At 35.3% G+C, this 21441-nt stretch overlaps 1 protein-coding gene across 1 annotated transcript; it reads left to right on the top strand.

Moving 5' to 3' along the window:
- Positions 1-21441, top strand: LOC132562265 (E3 ubiquitin-protein ligase FANCL-like). The gene is made up of 13 exons (XM_060227005.1): positions 1-96; positions 1677-1796; positions 2770-2826; positions 7419-7516; positions 8096-8192; positions 8810-8878; positions 9604-9754; positions 15321-15404; positions 15657-15702; positions 18795-18876; positions 19349-19465; positions 20607-20678; positions 21149-21441. Exons 1-13 carry the CDS (start codon positions 16-18, stop codon positions 21179-21181), a joined length of 1107 nt encoding a protein of 368 aa, XP_060082988.1. The 5' UTR covers positions 1-15; the 3' UTR covers positions 21182-21441.

Here is a 21441-nt window from a genome sequence, read left to right as displayed (position 1 = left end):
ATAGGAAGACCACACATGGATATGCTTAGGAACTTTCCTGGGCTGATTCCATTGAATAAGGAGGCTTCTGTATATTCTGGCTACATCAACATCTATGTAAGTCATATTGCAGGAAATGAAATTGGTTAAGGAATAGGTATTATAAGGATTACCATACCCATAATTCCAACACATTTAAGACTGCCATATCCATACTTTTACCAAGTTTATGGCTGTCATGCCCATAATTCCAACACATTTAAGACTGCCATATCCATACTTTTACCAAGTTTATGGCTGTCATGCCCATAATTCCAACACATTTAAGACTGCCATATCCATACTTTTACCAAGTTTATGGCTGTCATGCCCATAATTCCAACCCATTTAAGACTGCCATATCCATACTTTTACCAAGTTTATGGCTGCCATACCCATAATTCCACCACATTTAAGACTGCCATATCCACACTTTTACCAAGTTTATGGCTGCCATACCCATAATTCCACCACATTTAAGACTGCCATATCCACACTTTTACCAAGTTTATGGCTGCCATACCCATAATTCCACCACATTTAAGACTGCCATATCCACACTTTTACCAAGTTTATGGCTGCCATACCCATAATTCCAACACATTTAAGAAAGCCATATCCACACTTTTACCAAGTTTATGGCTGTCATACCCATAATTCCAACACATTTAAGACTGCCATATCCATACTTTTACCAAGTTTATGGCTGTCATGCCCATAATTCCAACACATTTAAGACTGCCATATCCACACTTTTACCAAGTTTATGGCTGTCATACCCATAATTCCACCACATTTAAGACTGCCATATCCACACTTTTACCAAGTTTATGGCTGCCATACCCATAATTCCACCACATTTAAGACTGCCATATCCACACTTTTACCAAGTTTATGGCTGCCATACCCATAATTCCACCACATTTAAGACTGCCATATCCACACTTTTACCAAGTTTATGGCTGCCATACCCATAATTCCAACACATTTAAGAAAGCCATATCCACACTTTTACCAAGTTTATGGCTGTCATACCCATAATTCCAACACATTTAAGAAAGCCATATCCACACTTTTACCAAGTTTATGGCTGTCATACCCATAATTCCAACACATTTAAGACTGCCATATCCACACTTTTACCAAGTTTATGGCTGTCATACCCATAATTCCAACACATTTAAGACTGCCATATCCACACTTTTACCAAGTTTATGGCTGTCATACCCATAATTCCACCACATTTAAGACTGCCATATCCACACTTTTACCAAGTTTATGACTGTCATACCCATAATTCCACCATATTTCAGACTTATTCCATTATTCCACCAAATTTACTTTTTTAAAAATTTAATTTTAATTAAATTTAAATTTGCTTTTCTTTAACAATAATTCCACAAAATTTTCAATGAGTGCCTTAAGCTGTTGAAGGGAAACATCAAGAGGTCAATATATGTGTCAGAATTTAGACTTATGTTAATATAATCTATTTTAAGTTAAAACAATATTTCATACCAGAATTTTGCAATTCAAGTCACTGTTATATTGATATTTGTATTTATTATAATACATAATGATAAGTGAGTTAACATCTGTTCTGATATAATGGTCATCTCACTGCTTGTCTTTATTCACTTTTATCTCAATATTATTAGAATGAAGATTACAGAATCCATATTGAATTGTTTGAAAATAAGACCCTTGAAGACCTTGAGTTATCTTGTGACTGGAAACTTCAGCAGCTGTTGCATGGATACACAGCCATCTTGAAACAGGTAAAATCTGTTGTTATTTATCTGAAAAACATAATCTGCTGTTTGGTTTGATGTTCATATTTCAGGTATATTTGTTACCTGATATTAAATCAAGCTCTTGATTTTATCTGTCAGAATGTGTGTATTTATGTACAGTACATGATCTTATATCCAGAAATTATATACAAAATTAAGTTTTAAGACAGAGAAAGGGAAATGAACAAACCTGTGTTTATTTATTATCACAAAGTATATTAAGGTACAGGTAGGGTTACTTTGTGTGTCCGTTAGTCAGTTGTCCCGTCTACAACTTATGATTTTTATAACATTCTGCCTTGAAGTTGTATACAAATGGAAGTTTTGTCTGGTCAATAACTTTTAGATTGCTGTTACTTTAAATTTCATTATGAAACCTTGGCAATCTCTCTCATTTCTCATTTTTTTCTGTACTTTGGTACGTGGAGGTCTGGTGGAGCCTTGTTTGAATCACAGTTCTAATGAACTGTTATAGTTAGTAAAACCCATCTTTTATTGACCAATCAGATAGCTTTATTCTGGTGTTAAGAATATCAAATCTCTGACATTTGGAATATCAAGAAAGCACCAAAGAGACAAGTTGTTCCACATAGCAATATGGAAAAAGATGATAATTTTTACCACAAGTTTACACTATCTCAGTAAAATGACCTGTACTGAAATTGACAACACCAAGAGCAAGCAATAAAACATTTGGATTACAAAGGAAGAAGAGTCTATATGTTTTTGTATTTTCCCCCAGAAATACCATTACTTACTGTTGATACATGAAATTTAGACTTTAAACTTTGAATCTTCCTTCGCTGAAGTACATAAACTTGGTACATCAAACCTTAAAGCTGTCAATCTTCCTTCCTTGGAGTACCAAATGTTGCATAAAGGCTTCAGGTTTCGTATATGTCATTCCCTTCCCTAGTACGGAATTTTGATATTAGACTTATCTGTGTATGTGTTACAGAGGCTGAAACAGTGCACTTCCCTGTGCCAGTACCTGCTGGAGGTGAAAAGTCTAGTGGTAGGTATTACAAACACTGGATCGTAAAACTGCCCTATTAGAATAACGATATTTAAGGTAATGATATTGCCTTATTGTGACATCCAAATAAAAATTTACCGGTCAAGTCATTACTGATTTTGTTGGGTACTTGCCTATGATATTTGTGTAATAAACACTTATGCCTAACCAGTAACAGCACCATCCTGTTGATGCTGTCCATGGTAAAATTAATACTGATATATTTTATTCATACTTGTTTTGGGTGAGGATCAATAATATTGTTCCCTTTGTACCTTACAATGTGAGAAATTAAACACTATGGAGAACATTTTGAACTCAATAGTGTGATGTCTTATTTCAATAAGTAATTATTCTAAAACTGATGACCTATATTAAAATAAAACTCAGTACTTTGATGTCCTATATTGAAATAAAACTCAGTACTTTGATGCCCTATATTGAAATAAAACTCGGTACTTTGATGCCCTATATTGAAATAAAACTCAGTACTTTGATGTTCTATATTGAAATAAAACTCAATACTTTTATGACCTATATTAAAAGAAAACTCAATACTTTGATGACCTATATTGAAATAAAACTCAATACTTTGATGACCATATATTAAAAGAAAACTCAATGTTTTGATGACCTATATGAAAATTAAAACTCAATGCTTTGATGACATATATTAAAATAAAACTCAATGCTTTGATGACCTATTTTAAAATAAAACTCAATGCTTTGATGACCTATATTAAAATAAAACTTGATGCTTTGATGACCTATATTAAGATAAAACTCAATGCTTTGATGACCTATATTAAAATAAAACTCAATACTTTGATGACCATATATTAAAAGAAAACTCAATGTTTTGATGACCTATATGAAAATTAAAACTCAATGCTTTGATGACATACATTAAAATAAAACTCAATGCTTTGATGACCTATTTTAAAATAAAACTCAATGCTTTGATGACCTATATTAAAATAAAACTTGATGCTTTGATGACCTATATTAAGATAAAACTCAATGCTTTGATGACCTATATTAAAATAAAACTCAATGCTTTGATGACCTATTTTAAAATAAAACTTGATGCTTTGATGACCTATATTAAAATAAAACTTGATGCTTTGATGACCTATATTAAAATAAAACTCAATGCTTTGATGACCTATTTTAAAATAAAACTTGATGCTTTGATGACCTATATTAAAATAAAACTTGATGCTTTGATGACCTACATTAAAATAAAACTCAATGCTTTGATGACCTATTTTAAAATAAAACTCAATGCTTTGATGACCTATATTAAAATAAAACTTGATGCTTTGATGACCTATATTAAAATAAAACTTGATGCTTTGATGACCTATATTAAAATAAAACTCAATGCTTTGATGATCATAAATTAAAAGAAAACTCAATACTTTGATACTAATATTTATCTAAAAATCATACTTTGTTGATCAGTGTTGATTTAAGTATCATTCTTTGATGGGATATAAGTTCTTATAACACATCTAGAAGAAAATGAGAGTGTAATGTTTGATGACTGCATGGTCACACTCCAATCTACTACTGGCTGTGTGATAAGAACTGCTATACTGTTGACATTACCGACCAGAAGAAAATATTCAGAAACTTACTTTGATGATATATATTGATAATAATCATTATTAACTCAGCACTTTGATGACACCTGCTAGTTGTCATGGTTGTCGGGTTCAAAGAGATTTCTTGGTTTACATTGTTACACTATTACTGCTTCAGATCTGTTATTACACATATAACAAGTTTGACCTGTATCCTGTACATAAGCTAATTATGAAGTACTATCTGTGATCGGCATGAATCGGTACTACCTGTGACCGGCATGAATCGGTACTACCTGTGACCGGCATGAATCGGTACTATCTGTGACCGGCATCAATCGGTACTATCTGTGACCGGCATGAATTGATTCTGTAACTCATTGTTAATATTTTGTGACAGTTATATGACTTATATGTATATTAATACAAGTGTATCTGGCCCTTGTTTCTGTAATACTTTGTGTACTCAATGAGGTATGAAACAATCCTATGAATAAATATGTATTTATGTCTTTAATGTCTCCTGATAATAGCTTTTAATAATCGTTTCTAAGGTCAATTTGGTAATTAAAACGTTACTGACTATATCTGTCATACAATATTTACTTTGAAATTGTGTGTTAGGTTGCCAAGATAAACGTTAAAGCGCTGGATCTAGTTTATATTTTTGTTGACTTCCGTAATAGTGTGGGTGTTTAATAAGAATTGAGTCACGCACCAGACATTTTGGGAGGAAGTGTATTGGCTGAAGGATGCAGGCTTGTTGACATTTCTTAATGATCCAGTCTCACGAGAAAAGAGCTGCTCTGGTGTTGTTATTTAATTTAATGAAATCACATTCTACTCTATATTGTTGTGTTATCTTTGAATTCCCTGAGTAACAGTCTGTCTGTGATCTTTGATCTTTATGACCAAAGCAGCATCAAGGAAGTGCAATTGATTTACAGACAGGAATGCAATTGTATTTTGAAGGACACTTTGTACATTATCATCAAATTTCAACAACACAAATCAGTTGCTGTGTATGTAATTTGCTCAGAACCTGTTTTCAGAAATCTTTTTATTATTATGGTGCTATAGTATATGTATAAATTAATCGTTTTGCTCTGCCCTCCATTTGTTTGTGCATATGTCTGTTTGTTGATGCTTGTTGGGGCCATATCTGGTGAAATTTCAGATGTATTTCTCATGTCCAAACTCATACCCAACACTTTCAGATATTTCCATCTTCTAAGTCAGGATGAAGAATCAAATGTCTGATATGTCTAATCCATGTGGGATCAATCTTCTAAAGTTTTGAGGAAATTTGTATGATTCCTTCACATAAACAAATGTATGTTTAATGTGTATTTCAAGTTTTGTATTATTTGTAATTGACTATTATTTCAATTTATCATATGTTTTATAACCATTACCAGAAAAAACATCTGCAAAAAAGGATCAAAATCAATTTCTAAGTCATCATGTTTTTGTATAATATATATCTTTGAATGAAATATAACATGGTAGGCAATCCCGAGGAGTACCAACATATAAATCATAACATACATATACCAAGCTGTGTTTTATATTATACACCTAAACTATCATGGAATTAATTGGTTGTTACGTGGGACGAGCATCAAGCATGAACCAGGAACAGAAAACACTTAACCAAATAATGATTAACAATTGTTTTACAAAACACTTACCTAGATAACTATCTCATACACACAAACTCGTACACAAGACTAATAAACAAGAAAGTCATTTGAGTTGATGCTCCTGATCACAAATTCTCTGAAGACATACCACACAGGTATAATGATCAGGTCCCCCAAACAATGAACAGTAAGTGTTCATTCAATTGTCCACACAGAATGTCAGATACACATTCCTTCTTGTAGAAGAATTACCACAGTAGAGACTGAAAAAAAAATGAAGCGAAGATCTGCTTTGCCATTGTCACGTTGTCAAGATGGATGGTCATGGCATTTGCCATACTTCCTCTTAACTGGCAACCTTTCCAGTGATAAAACCATTTTTTTTGCTGATCATGAACGTAGGCCCCGGTGTAGCATAATAAAGTGAAACTCATTGTAAAGTTATGGTGGGGCACATAAATAACAAAAAATATGATCACTTACAGTTTTCATACTTTTTCAATCTTGCACAAGTCCTCACCTGAGTATGCTATAGACATGACACATTGTTACAACTTATACTTAATGTCATATTACATATTCAACTACAAATTATAATAACGGCAAACTACGAAATATTACTATAAATATCATCCCTAAACCAGTACAACACCCATTACAAATTGTTTTCCAAAGAATAGCAAAATAGACATAGAAAAGTTAAGAATACACATCACAGTCTGTAATCTGTGCCTGAATAATCATGCCTTCTTCAAAGAAAGCAATTGGTGAAATTCTTAAATAACACAAGGACGAAATTCCAAGCACCCGGCCTGAATTCACTCACCTGGTCACTCTCCCACTACAGAAGGTCAGCGTTAACATAAACAATTGCATACACTACACAACACTAATGACAACATAAAACCATAGAAGATATTTATGTGATACTGTTACTATATTGTCCCTCAAACAAGTCCCCCTCTCTTTGTGTAAATGTTCAGTATTAAAGTTTGGGGAGGGCTTATTTGTTAACCATTTTTAGATTACTATTACAAAACTGATGATCCTGCAAAAACTTAACACCCCTCCTCCCCCTCTTCTGGTGTATTGTATATGTATGTACTATATCATTTACCATATGGTCTTTCAGTTGCAGCATTATCAGGTCCTCTAATAAAAAATGGAAACTTTAGGGAAGGAAAAATTAATGCTTTAAAGGACTATTACTTAAGTTGACTTCATGATAGTAAAAGTGCTGACTAAACACAATTTGTGAACCATAAACACTTCTTAGTCATAGGCTATCAAAACAACAATAAAGAAAGTGCATGAATATGTACAAGTGAACCAGTAAATGATACATTTTGACACGATACTACAGGAGAGACAATTGGAGGGAAGACACAATAGCCATCAGGGAGGCAGCAGTCAAGTATGTGCTCAACTCTTGGGGGAAGTGGAACACCTGGGATGGGACAGGTATGTCAAAGGGAAGGTAAATTACCTCAGATAGGTAAGTCATAAATAGGTGGAATACCTGGTCATCTGGAACAGGTAAGTCGAAGGGAAGGTAGAACACCTGGGATGGGACAGGTAAGTCATAAAGAAGGTGAAATACCTGATCTGGAACAGGTAAGTCAAAGGGAAGGTAAATTACATTGGATGGGACAAGTAAGTCATAGGAAAGGTGGAACACCTGATATGAGACAAATTAGTCCTAGGGAAGATGGAAAAGATAACTTATAAATAAGGTACAACACCTGGGATGGGACAGGTAACACAAAAAGAAGATGGAACATCTGGGATGGGACAGGTCAATCATGAATAGGGCAGCCCATCTGGGATGGGACAGGTAATTTTAAGGGAGGTAGGTGACCCTGGATGGCACTGGCAAGTCATATGGAGGTGAACTATACGTAATCATAGTTACTAAAAAGGTAGCTTAATGTATGTATTGTGTGAAGCACTGTGAGATCTATATCTACAGAAAGTAAGATTTGTATAAATGACAAGGTTTTGTTGGGTTTTGACATAATTAGATGTTTGATATATTTACAGGTTGGTGTCTATTGATGCCAAGTTTCAAACACTTGAGCTTCAATGTAAAGACAAAAAGGGAAGACAACACATTATGAAGGTCACACTCAGTTCGCAAGTAAGCATATTTCTGTAAGGTTTCAAAGACTCACCTGATTATAATTGAATGAGAGGGAAAACTTCACTTGGAGAAAAAATTACTTGATGACATAAGAAATGGCATTTGTTAACAAGCTTGTATGTGAACTTAATCTCCAACAAAAAACTTTACATGGCTGATATTTGAGGAAATTTAGTTTAAATTGAAATATGTTAGTTATGGAATACCAGATTTGAATTCATGACTTCACTCCCTGGTTAAGGTCAGTAGTTACGATCAGGTTAAAAATATTTTACAAGTTACAAATTCATTTTCAAAAGAAAAAACTTATAGTTGAATCTTGCTAACTTTTATCACAATGCTGGAATATGTTTTCCCAGATACTCTTCACAAGGCCAATGACCCAAATTTAAGTTTAATGTTGATAAGTACCATACACATAAGGTATAAATCATTAGGTCAGTAGGTATTTCTGATTAAATCTTATAAAAAAATAAATCATTATATCTCATTGAAAGGTTTATGTAATAAGTAGTCTAAATGATTGGAAGCCAGGTCTTTTACAAAGATGAACCGTTTAGAATAATTATGTAGAGATAGATGTGTTTTTCTCCCTTTTTACCTGTAATTGGCAGCATCCTCGCAGTGCTCCAAGGTGTGTAGTGGACCTTCCTGGCCAGTTCCATGTACAATGGAAATCAACAGTAAGTAAAGGCATTTGTAGTCTCTATGATTGCAGTGTTATGGCAAGAATTTTAACACAGATTCAGATTACAGTAGTTGCACTATAAAATCAATCCCTTCTCATTAAAATTCTGCTGAAATTCCAACATGATTTGTCATTGTCATGTGATAAGTCCAGTTTCCTTCTAGAGTTGAAGAAAATGTGTAGGTACCCTGGACTTAAAACAGCTTAAATATGTTCAATTAGAAATCTGTATGTCTGTAGTAGCAATTTTTTCCATCTGCACATTTCAGTGTATAGAGAATTTGTTGTCATGGTGTTACACTGTTCGATGATCATGTGACCCATTATTGTGATGTCATCAATATTCTGGCATGATTGACTCTGCTTTTGTAAGAACTCCCAAAATGAGAATGAAAAGGGTGAATAAAGCATATCATTTTATCCTTGTACAATTATGCATGAGTTTGTCTCGTGTTCATTTTGCCCATTGAGGATTGTAACAAATTCCCATCCCAATCTTAAATTCACCATCCAAGTTCAGGGATAAAAAGGGCAAAAATCAAACGGGTGATAAAAATTTCCCAGTATACAGTACTCTAGCGAAGTTTAAGTTATGTTTTAGCAAATTGCAGTATGATCCTATATAATTCTCATTGTTAATGTTGACAAACTAACAAAGCCCTACATTATTCCTTGTTTAAATGGCTGGAGAATGCTGTCATGTGCTTTTGTCATCCTCAGAGCAGTCTGGAGTGTTTGTACAAACAGTTTGAGTCAGCTGTGTACATGTACCAGGACTTTATAGATGTCATGGTAGAGCTGGACCAGAAGACGTGGATCCTGGAGCCTGAGAAACCAGTGTACAGCGCCACCTACAGGAGAATCGCAGTGTGTGAGTAGATGATCTCAGATCAAGGTGATGAGTTGGTAATCATAGAGGATCTTAAGTTAGTGTTGATGTATAAGTAAAGTGGAATTATTAAGAGAGTTCAGTGATTTAAATTTCTTTAAATTAGCTTTGAGTGAAATTATTTAATAGATTATAAAATCATGCATTAGATTTACATAAGGTTATATTTTATTTTTTTTAATTTTGAAAAAGTTATTAGAGTGAAAATTTTCATTATGTTTCCCTGTAAGAATGATGTTTTTTTTGGTAGGACATTTCCCTTTGTAATATGGAAAAATCATATTGATTCACACTGTCCCATAACGTGATGCCCCAACATCTGTTTGTCAATCATCAGGCCAACTAGCCTGTCATCGTCAACATTTCCTTTTAAACAACTTCTTTTGAATAATAATTTTGAATAAGAGTCACAGGCTTATGATGTTTAGTGTGTAGCATGATGGGATGAAGGGAAACTAAAATTATCTAAATGAATGACCTGGACCTATTTCATGGTCATGTTTAAATGTGTAAAAAAAATCTTGAAATCGGGAACAAATTTGTTCAGTCAAATGACCTTGCCCTGATTTCAATCTCACTGGTCAGTTTAGTAAAATCTTGACTTTTTAATAACCAAGACAAGACCCTTAGATTCCTAATTGTTATTTTACCTGCACCCTGACATACTCTAGAGAAGGAGTTTGTATCAATACAAAAGAGAAATGTAGGTGGTGGATGGGTATAGCATTTCTGACATGACATTACAAAGAAGAAAAGTTATGTTATATGTTAAAAAAGTTTCTGAAATAAAGGTAAGTAAGCTGATGCCCTGTACTATTACTATATCTATCCTGCTGTAAGCTGATGTCCTGTACTATTACTATATCTATCCTGCTGTAAGCTGATGTCCTGTACTATTACTATATTTATCCTGCAGTAAGCTGAGTCCATGTACTATTACTATATTTATCCTGCAGTAAGCTGAGTCCCTGTACTATTACTGTATTTATCCTGCAGTAAGCTGAGTCCCTGTACTATTACTGTATTTATCCTGCAGTAAGCTGATGCCCTGTACTATTACTATATTTATCCTGCAGTAAGCTTATCCCTGCAGTAAGCTGAGTCCCTGTACTATTACTGTATTTATCCTGCAGTAAGCTGATGCCCTGTACTATTACTATATTTATCCTGCAGTAAGCTGATGCCCTGTACTATCACTGTATTAATCCTGCAGTAAGCTGAGTCCCTGTACTATTACTATATTTATCCTGCAGTAAGCTGAGTCCCTGTACTATTACTATATTTATCCTGCAGTAAGCTGAGTCCCTGTACTATTACTATATTTATCCTGCAGTAAGCTGAGTCCCTGTACTATTACTATATTTATCCTGCAGTAAGCTGAGTCCCTGTACTATTACTATATTTATCCTGCAGTAAGCTGAGTCCCTGTACTATTACTATATTTATCCTGCAGTAAGCTGAGTCCCTGTACTAATACTATATTTATCCTGCAGTAAGCTGAGTCCCTGTACTATTATTATATTTATCCTGCAGTAAGCTGATGCCCTGTACTATTACTATATTTATCCTGCAGTAAGCTGAGTCCCTGTACTATTACTATATTTATCCTGCAGTAAGCTGAGTCCCTGTACTATCACTGTATTAATCCTGCAGTAAGCTGAGTCCCTGTACTATTACTATATTTATCCTGCAGTAAGCTGAGTCCCTGTACTATTACTATATTTATCCTGCAGTAAGCTGAGTCCCTGTACTATTACTATATTTATCCTGCAGTAAGCTGAGTCCCTGTACTATTACTATATTTATCCTGCAGTAAGCTGAGTCCCTGTACTATTACTATATTTATCCTGCAGTAAGCTGAGTCCATGTACTATTACTATATTTATCCTGCAGTAAGCTGAGTCCATGTACTATTACTATATTAATCCTGCAGTAAGCTGAGTCCATGTACTATTACTATATTTATCCTGCAGTAAGCTGAGTCCCTGTACTATTACTATATTTATCCTGCAGTAAGCTGAGTCCCTGTACTATTACTATATTTATCCTGCAGTAAGCTGAGTCCCTGTACTATTACTATATTTATCCTGCAGTAAGCTGAGTCCCTGTACTATTACTATATTTATCCTGCAGTAAGTAAGCTGAGTCCCTGTACTATTACTATATTTATCCTGCAGTAAGCTGAGTCCCTGTACTATTACTATATTTATCCTGCAGTAAGCTGAGTCCCTGTACTATTACTATATTTATCCTGCAGTAAGCTGAGTCCCTGTACTATTACTATATTTATCCTGCAGTAAGCTGAGTCCCTGTACTATTACTATATTTATCCTGCAGTAAGCTGAGTCCCTGTACTATTACTATATTTATCCTGCAGTAAGCTGAGTCCCTGTACTATTACTATATTTATCCTGCAGTAAGCTGAGTCCCTGTACTATTATTTATCTATATACTATATCCTGCAGTAAGCTGAGTCCCTGTACTATTACTATATTTATCCTGCAGTAAGCTGAGTCCCTGTACTATTACTATATTTATCCTGCAGTAAGCTGAGTCCCTGTACTAATACTATATATTTATCCTGCAGTAAGCTGAGTCCCTGTACTATTACTATATTTATCCTGCAGTAAGCTGAGTCCCTGTACTATTACTATATTTATCCTGCAGTAAGCTGAGTCCCTGTACTATTACTATATTTATCCTGCAGTAAGCTGAGTCCCTGTACTATTACTATATTTATCCTGCAGTAAGCTGAGTCCCTGTACTAATACTATATATTTATCCTGCAGTAAGCTGAGTCCCTGTACTATTACTATATTTATCCTGCAGTAAGCTGAGTCCCTGTACTATTACTATATTTATCCTGCAGTAAGCTGAGTCCCTGTACTATTACTATATTTATCCTGTACTACTATTACTATATTTATCCTGCAGTAAGCTGAGTCCCTGTACTATTACTATATTTATCCTGCAGTAAGCTGATGTCCTGTACTATTACTATATTTATCCTGCAGTAAGCTGAGTCCCTGTACTATTACTATATTTATCCTGCAGTAAGCTGAGTCCCTGTACTATTACTATATTTATCCTGCAGTAAGCTGAGTCCCTGTACTATTACTATATTTATCCTGCAGTAAGCTGAGTCCCTGTACTATTACTATATTTATCCTGCAGTAAGCTGAGTCCCTGTACTATTACTATATTTATCCTGCAGTAAGCTGATGCCCTGTACTATTACTGTATTTATCCTGCAGTAAGCTGATGCCCTGTACTATTACTATATTTATCCTGCAGTAAGCTGATGCCCTGTACTATTACTGTATTTATCCTGCAGTAAGCTGATGCCCTGTACTATTACTACCTGCAGTGAAGCCCTGTAATAATATTTATCCTGCAAATGCTGTTTTGTTGTCCTGCATTAAGCAAACAAACCAACTTTGCATTAAACGATTTGGTTAGGTCTCCTTAACTGATACAGGATTTGGGTAGATCCCCTTAACTGATACAGGATTTGGGTAGATCCCCTTGACTGTTACAGGATTTGGGTAGATCCCCTTGACTGTTACAGGATTTGGATAGGTCTCCTTGACTGTTACAGGATTTGGTTAGGTCTCCTTGACTGTTAGGATTTGCGTATGTCCCCTTGACTGTTACAGGATTTGGGTAGGTCTCCTTGACTGTTACAGGATTTGGGTAGACCCCCTTGACTGTTACAGGATTTGGGTAGATCCCCTTGACTGTTACAGGATTTGGGTAGATCCCCTTGACTGTTACAGGATTTGGGTAGACCCCCTTGACTGTTACAGGATTTAGGTAGATCCCCTTGACTGTTACAGGATTTGGGTAGGTCCCCTTGACTGTTACAGGATTTGGGTAGGTCCCCTTAACTGTTACAGGATTTAGGTAGGTCTCCTTGACTGTTACAGGATTTGGGTAGACCCCCTTGACTGTTACAGGATTTAGGTAGATCCCCTTGACTGTTACAGGATTTGGATAGGTCTCCTTGACTGTTACAGGATTTGGGTAGGTCCCCTTAACTGTTACAGGATTTGGGTAGGTCTCCTTGACTGTTACAGGATTTGGGTAGGTCCCCTCGACTGTTACAGGATTTGGATAGGTCCCTTTGACTGTTAAAGGATTTGGGTAGACCCCCTTGACTGTTACAGGATTTGGGTAGGCCCCCCCCTCCCTTGACTGTTACAAGTAGTTAATCCTGATTGTAATTGGTAATCAGTAGAAACATATTAACTGTGGTACAGATTTACTGATCAGTCTAGCTAGAAATTTTGTTACATAACATCATATTCTTCATGTTATTTATGGGGTACACTACAAACAATAAAATTTAGCACAAGGTTTCTCACTGAGGATACAGGTAATAGCACGTATAGATGTTATCTGTAGGGGCTGATCTATTGATACTGAGACTGTGTGACAGTGATAAGGTATGTATGGGTTAAGTCCATACGGGCTGATTTATTGCACATTGACAATCTGATGTATTTTGGAAGTGATTGCTGATCTACAGGGGTTAAAACCTGTAACAGCTGTTAAACAGTTTGAGGCATAGTTATGATGGCAAGAACTTGATGTACTTAATTATATAGGTTTTATTACATATATTATATAGATATTATATAGAGGTCTAAGTAAAATTTTTAATATTTCAATATTTTGTATAATGTATTTTTTGAGTCAGGTATAGAGGACTTGTATATAAGTCCGAAACCAGAAATAAACTTTTCTTATCTTGGTAATATTTCTCAGTATCACACATTAAAGAATATGTTTACAATTTATGGGTAGAAAGTTCTATTTATTTTTTTTTTAATTTTTTGGCATTACCAATTTTATCTAGATAGTATTTCTCAGTATCACACATTAAAAGATTATGTCTACAATTTACATATGGAAATTTTCTGTTCAGCTGTCCTTCTTTATCATAAACATCAACATCACTTATGAAATATGCATTTTAGCATCAAGGATATTAGCTTTCAAACAAATTACGGAAAGCAATAAAACCAATTCTCCATGAAACAGGTGCAAGCTTTTTTAAATTTTATTGTTGGTGTCTTCTACAAAGTTAAGTTAAAATTCTGGTGAAAACTAGGAAGTTAAGAACTGATAGAAGATTCAGAACTAAGACTGATGGAAGATTCATAACAAAGAAGAGATTGACAAGTCAGATCTCTCTTATCTGAGGAAATGGAGATAAAAATACTGTGAACAATAGACTTAGCAGTGAAAGTGATGTACAAACTTATGTACATTTAAGAATCCCAGGAAGCCAACACCTGACTTCTTCAAGTCTGGGGATGAGCTTATTGCAGCCGGTGAAATGGATTTAGTGTGGGATTTCACTTGACAGCAATATAAGTGGGGGGGTTATAACCAGACATGAACTTATTGTTGAATGAATGTGGTACTTCTACAAATGTGAGAGTTAACTGGGATGTTAGTGTATTCTTAGTAGACGATTCTGAACTAAATAGCTTACTAAAGTAAGTTACAGATGTTAATTACCAGAGAATTATTGTATCCATAGCAACCAATGCATCCCTGCAGATCAGCGTCGACCATCGCCACCCTAGGACATTGCCAGAGTGTAGATTTCTAGGAGCTGATCAAGGTGAATTCAAATTCAGCTGATTTCAAGTATTTTGCATAGAAATAAATAATTGTCAGTAGACACTAGGATGTCACAAGCAGCCACCTGCTATTTCTATGTTGAAATGGTAATTGATAACTTCTGTAATACTTTTGTAATGTTTTTCTGCTTAAAGCAATTTGTTGTTGATTATGCCATTTTTTCACTTTATTAAATTACTGTTAGTAATTGGTTTTATGTATTGATGTTAACAGATTCTTTTATCTGTTTTAGCTGTAGTTCCACTGCGAGAGAGCCTTAATTCAAATCTTCATCTGTGGTATGTAGGACCTCCAATCACATAATTTATTAAATGGCGAATCTGCTAACTGAAACCTTTATCTCCATGAAAATCCTCTTTTCAGGTGCATCTTTAAAGTATAAAGTTTTTTATCTGTATATTGTATACTGAAACGAATAAGAAATGCAACTTCAAATTGTAGGTTTAATAAAATAATACTTGTGAGCATTATGTCTAAATTTCATATGTAATAGTTAATATTGAATATTGATGTAACATCCTCTAAATGTTTGGAGATTTTTAAGAAAAGGTCACTTTGCTAGAAGGTCATGATTGGTAGTACCCTACGTTAATCCAAGTTGAAATGGCAGCAGTTTTGAAACCGTGCCCTAATATCCTCCTCGAACAGCTATAGTATCTCTAATTCTTCGTTGCATCGAGTTCATCAGGGCATTGACTGTCCGTATTGGAATGTTATTCCATTCTTGGACGAGTGCATTTGCTAACTGGGGGAGGGTATTTGGGGGGTTACGGCGATTGCGAATTCTTCTGTCTAGTTCATCCCACAAATGCTCGATTGGGGTCAAATCGGGGCTATATGGAGGCCAATCTATAGGAACAATGTTCTATGTCGCAAGAAAGTCTCTACAGACTCTTGTAACGTGTGGTCTCACGTTATCTTGCTGCAAGGTTAGATGATGCTGCCTAACAAACGGCACAACATGGGGCCTAAGGATCTCATCCCGATAGCGTACGGCCGTTAAATTCCCATTGACTATCACCAAAGGTGTCTTCAAACCATGGGAGATTCCCGCCCAAACCATAACTGATCCACCCCCAAATCGGTCATGCTCCAAAACACAGGCGTCAGCAAAACGTTCGCCTCAATGCCGGTACACACGTTGACGGCCATCTGCTCGAAATAACGTGAATCGAGATTCATCGGTGAAGAGCATGGACCTCCAACGTCTCATAGGAAAACGTCTGGGCCGTCAACCATTGCATACGATGTGCTCGACGTTGCGGTGTTAGTGGTAAAGCAACATACTGTCGCCTTGCACGCAAATTAGCCTCACGCAGTCTGTTGATCACTGTTTGGGTATGAATCCGATGGTTATGATTACTAATCGTGTTCCTTGCCGTTTCAGCAGCCGTTAGCCTCCTGTTACGCAAGTGTGCCAGCCTAACAACCTGGCCTCGACGTCGCGACGTTACGCGTGGACGTCCTGATCTCGGCCGGTCATCGACTCTTCCTGTGGCGTTAAGACGTGAAACTAATCGACTAATAGTCGATTTGTCAAGCAACGTGAAGTTACGTGCTCCCTGCCATAAGCATCGCGATAGCATGTCCTCTATCAACCTGTGATAACCGTGGCATAATTGTAAAAGGAATTATTGTTTGCAAAAGTATTGGCGATGATGTGTCTCGATGTTAGTGATAAATTGATACTGGTTTGAATGAAAAAGAACGCATATGTTTGTACAGGCACGGTTTTTGATGTTTTTACCCTGCCGGATATGCATAGGTTTCTCGTCACACCTGCTTGATTTTGAACATTGGTTAGGGTGATAGGCAGGGTGCACTTTTATTTCCGCGATTTTTATACAGCTATGTATATTTAATACAAAATTAATAACAATTTTCCAAGTTGCGTTTTTTTTTCGTTTCAGTATATATATGTATACCTTGTACCAAGTACAGCTTACATGTGTTTTAGGTGTACAGTATATTTAAATAATCTATTCTCTATTACCTGTCAGCACAAGGTGTTCCAAATGTGTTGGGGAGAGGATTGAGATGTTAATTAACAATACATCATCTTCATCTAATGGAAAGCTGTTTAAAGATTCTTTTATTTTGTTTTTGCCTGAGATGAAAAGTCATGGAAAGTAGACTATAGGTTTACTTGCATCAATATTTAACCACATTTGACAGGAGTTATGGTATGGTGTTGTTCCTCCCTCCAGCCTTCATTAACTTTTTTCTAATTTGGTAGACTCAATCACCATGACAAGAAAGTTGTATTTTCCTGAATGATGGGTGGTTTGAAGAATTACTGGTCCTTGTTTTTTTCATGGTGTTAATCTTGTCTGGAGATCTCTCAGTTTTCAACAGATCTCTTTGAAACTTCAATGGCTTAATCACCATGGCATGAAGTTGTGCTTTCCGCAACTGCAGTTTAAATAGATTGTATTTGGAGAGTTATTGCCCTTTGTTTTTTTTTCCATAATGGTAATCTTGTCTGCCTGTGGAGATCTACTCCCTGTAACTTTATAGGCTTAATCACAAAGATATAAATTTGTGTTTTCCTAAATGGCAGTTTGATTTGACTACATTTGAAGGAGTTACTGCCTCATGTTGTTTTCATAATGTTAATTTTGTCTGAAGAGCATCTCTCTCAGTTTTCATTCATTTTCTTTCCAAATGGTAAGGCTTAAACCATAATAGGAAGAGATATTTTGTTTAAACAGCAGTGTGATCAACCCAGTATAGTAGGAGTTGTTTCCGTCAGTTTATTTTTAACATTTTTATCTTATCAGATATCTCTTCCCTCAGTTTTCAACCTATTTCTTTAAGACTTTGTTGGCTTGAAGACCACAGCATGAGATGGTGTTCTTGTGAATAACATTTTGCTTCAACAATAGTTAAAAACAGTATTGGCCTTTGTTCTTTTCAGCATTTCAATCTTGTCCAGAGATTCCTCCTTTTTATTTTACACGCATCTCTTTAAAACTTGGTATTCATTTTTATTATTAAAACATAGAGCTGGTTTCCCTCCTTCATATTTCGACGTCTATTTACCATTTTCATATTTGGTTTCTTTTTGATACAATAAATTCTGAATAGTTCTTTTGAATGGGACAAATGTTTATTGTTCTGCCGAACAGTTCTCTTGGTTTGAGATGGGGTGAGTTTTAGTTTAGTGTACTTTGGCTTAAACATTACCATACTAACAAAGAGGGACATGCAAGACATATTGGTATGTCAAAGTCTTGCTGTATAATACACAGTTACTATTATAACCACAAAAAATTCTCCTACATTGGTTTTTGTCTTGTTTTTAGAAATCTGTTTGTGCCTTGACTTTTTGCCAAGGTTTTGGTACTGTAATGTTCCCATTATGTTGCAGGGATGAAGGGAAAGGATTGTTGGAGAATTTACAGGTATTGCTGGGAACACAACTACCTTCTCCTGCCACATCTAGTAAAGAGGTCAGTACCTGGTTCTAGTAACTACTAATAACCTGGTTTCATCAGACCAGTTATATGATTATATATATATATGTGTGTGTGTTATAGATCTGTTGCTCAGACAAAACCTATTAATAGTATATACTACCTGATTACTGTTATTGCAAAAAAATGTGCAATCTGATTAAACCATTAGATTAAGGTTTATCCAACAAGTGACCAGCCCATCTTCATGGTCACCCAGGAGATGCCTGTGACGGTCACCAAGGAGATGCATGTTAAGAATGAAAGGATCAGACCTCAAACACGATACATTATGGGTAGGGCTTGATTCCTGATTTAATGGAAACAGTATGGACTTTTCTAGATATTGCAATTTCCTTCCTAATTAAGACTCCTTCTTGCTTCCATCAGTTTCAGGATGATTGATATAAATTCATTGAGCTTGTTTGATCATTATTGTTAAATCATTGAAGTTTTGATTCCTTTGTAGGAGTTCAGTGTGGAGTGTGGGATATGTTATGCCTTCAGACTTGATACTGAGCTTCCTAATCAGGCATGTAGTGATGCCCGCTGTGGACAACCCTTCCATCAGACATGTCTGTATGAGGTAAGTCTTCAATTAATTAGTCTGTATGAGGTTAAGTCTTCAATTAATTAGTTTGTGTGAAGTAAGTCTTTAATTAATTAGTCTGTATGAGGTAAGTCTTTAATAAATTAGTCAGTATGAGGTAAGTCTTTAACTAATTAGTCTGTAGGAGGTAAGTCTTTAACTAATTAGTCTGTAGGAGGTAAGTCTTTAACTAATTAGTCTGTAGGAGGTAAGTCTTTAACTAATTAGTCTGTAGGAGGTAAGTCTTTAACTAATTAGTCTGTAGGAGGTAAGTCTTTAATTAATTAGTCTGTAGGAGGTAAGTCTTTAATTAATTAGTCTGTAGGAGGTAAGTCTTTAATAAATTAGTCAGTATGAGGTAAGTCTTTAACTAATTAGTCTGTAGGAGGTAAGTCTTTAATTAATAAGTCTGTAGGAGGTAACTCTTTAATTAATTAGTCTGTATGAGGCAAGTCTTTAACTAATTAGTCTGTAGGAGGTAAGTCTTTAACTTTAACTCTTTAACTAATCTGTAGGAGGTAAGTCTTTAACTAATTAGTCTGTAGGAGGTAAGTCTTTAACTAATTAGTCTGTAGGAGGTAAGTCTTTAATTAATTAGTCTGTAGGAGGTAAGTCTTTAACTAATTAGTCTGTAGGAGGTAAGTCTTTAACTAATTAGTCTGTAGGAGGTAAGTCTTTAACTAATTAGTCTGTAGGAGGTAAGTCTTTAATTAATTAGTCTGTAGGAGGTAAGTCTTTAATAAATTAGTCAGTATGAGGTAAGTCTTTAATTAATAAGTCAGTATGAGGTAAGTCTTTAATTAATTAGTCGGTAGGAGATGCTTCACTAAAGTAAATATCTAAACCAGTTCGAATGACGTTAACATGTTCGTTATTCCCATACGATTAAATCCTGAATTTAAAGTCGGCACAAAACCAAAATTTAGCGTTTAGTGACTGGAAGGTCCAAACAAGTATTTTAAGATACGAGATATACTTTGGTTTTGTGGTGTTTTTAAAATAGCTCACAGTAGAAAAAACTGTAAAGGTGAAAACATTCTCATGTTGCTTTATTTAACCTAATAGTATTCACTAAGAATCCGAAGTAAGTTTATAGTCTACCACCTCATGTAATACAAGGTAACTCTGAATGTTTCAGTGGCTGAGAGCCTTACCATCTAGCAGACAAAGCTTCAACACCATATTTGGCGACTGTCCTTATTGTAGTAAGGTAAGTCTGGGATGATGTTACATGTACATGTTAGATAGATTAAGTTTTTAGACAAACATTAATGTCTGTCTGTTACAGAGCCAAAAAGCAATCAAAATGTTTTAGACTATTAGTTTTACCAATGTTATTAGGATATTTCATATAACTAAACAAGTGTATACTGGGCATATTGGAAAAGATCAAAGCTCGTCGTTATCAGATATAATTGTCAAATAGGGCAAATATGTTGAAGTGTAACAGTCTTCTACAATACCATGAAGCTTACAGTCATAATGTCCTGTAGCTTGCTGAAATGACCTGCTAGAAAGTTTGTTTAATTTGATACTGTGTCTTTTTATGCTAGTAAGGTCTCTGTATATCACATATCAAAAGATCATGTATGTTTCATGAATTGAAAAGAAATTAAATCTCCACTGAAACTGGTTTGCTAAAGCTGTTTTCTTATCTTTCTCTTTTTTTCATATTTTCAGCCAATAAAAGTGAAGATGCCAGTGAAGAGATAGTGATTCCAGAGGGATAGTCTTCTGACATACTCTTACAGAGTCAGAGTGACACTAGAGGGACGGTCTTCTGGCATACTCTTACAGAGTCAGAGTGACACTAGAGGGACGGTCTTCTGGCATACTCTTACAGAGTCTCTTACAGAGTCAGAGTGATACTAGAGGGACGGTCTTCTGGCATACTCTTACAGAGTCAGAGTGACACTAGAGGGACGGTCTTCTGTCATACTCTTACAGAGTCAGAGTGATACTAGAGGGACGGT

Source organism: Ylistrum balloti, unplaced genomic scaffold (assembly GCF_031769215.1).
Source record: "Ylistrum balloti isolate Yb309-2 unplaced genomic scaffold, AGI_CSIRO_Ybal_v1 Utg371384, whole genome shotgun sequence".
NCBI lineage: Eukaryota > Metazoa > Mollusca > Bivalvia > Pectinida > Pectinidae > Ylistrum > Ylistrum balloti.
The sequence above is the reverse complement of the archived record's forward strand: the minus strand, read 5'-3'. Positions and strand labels throughout refer to the sequence as shown.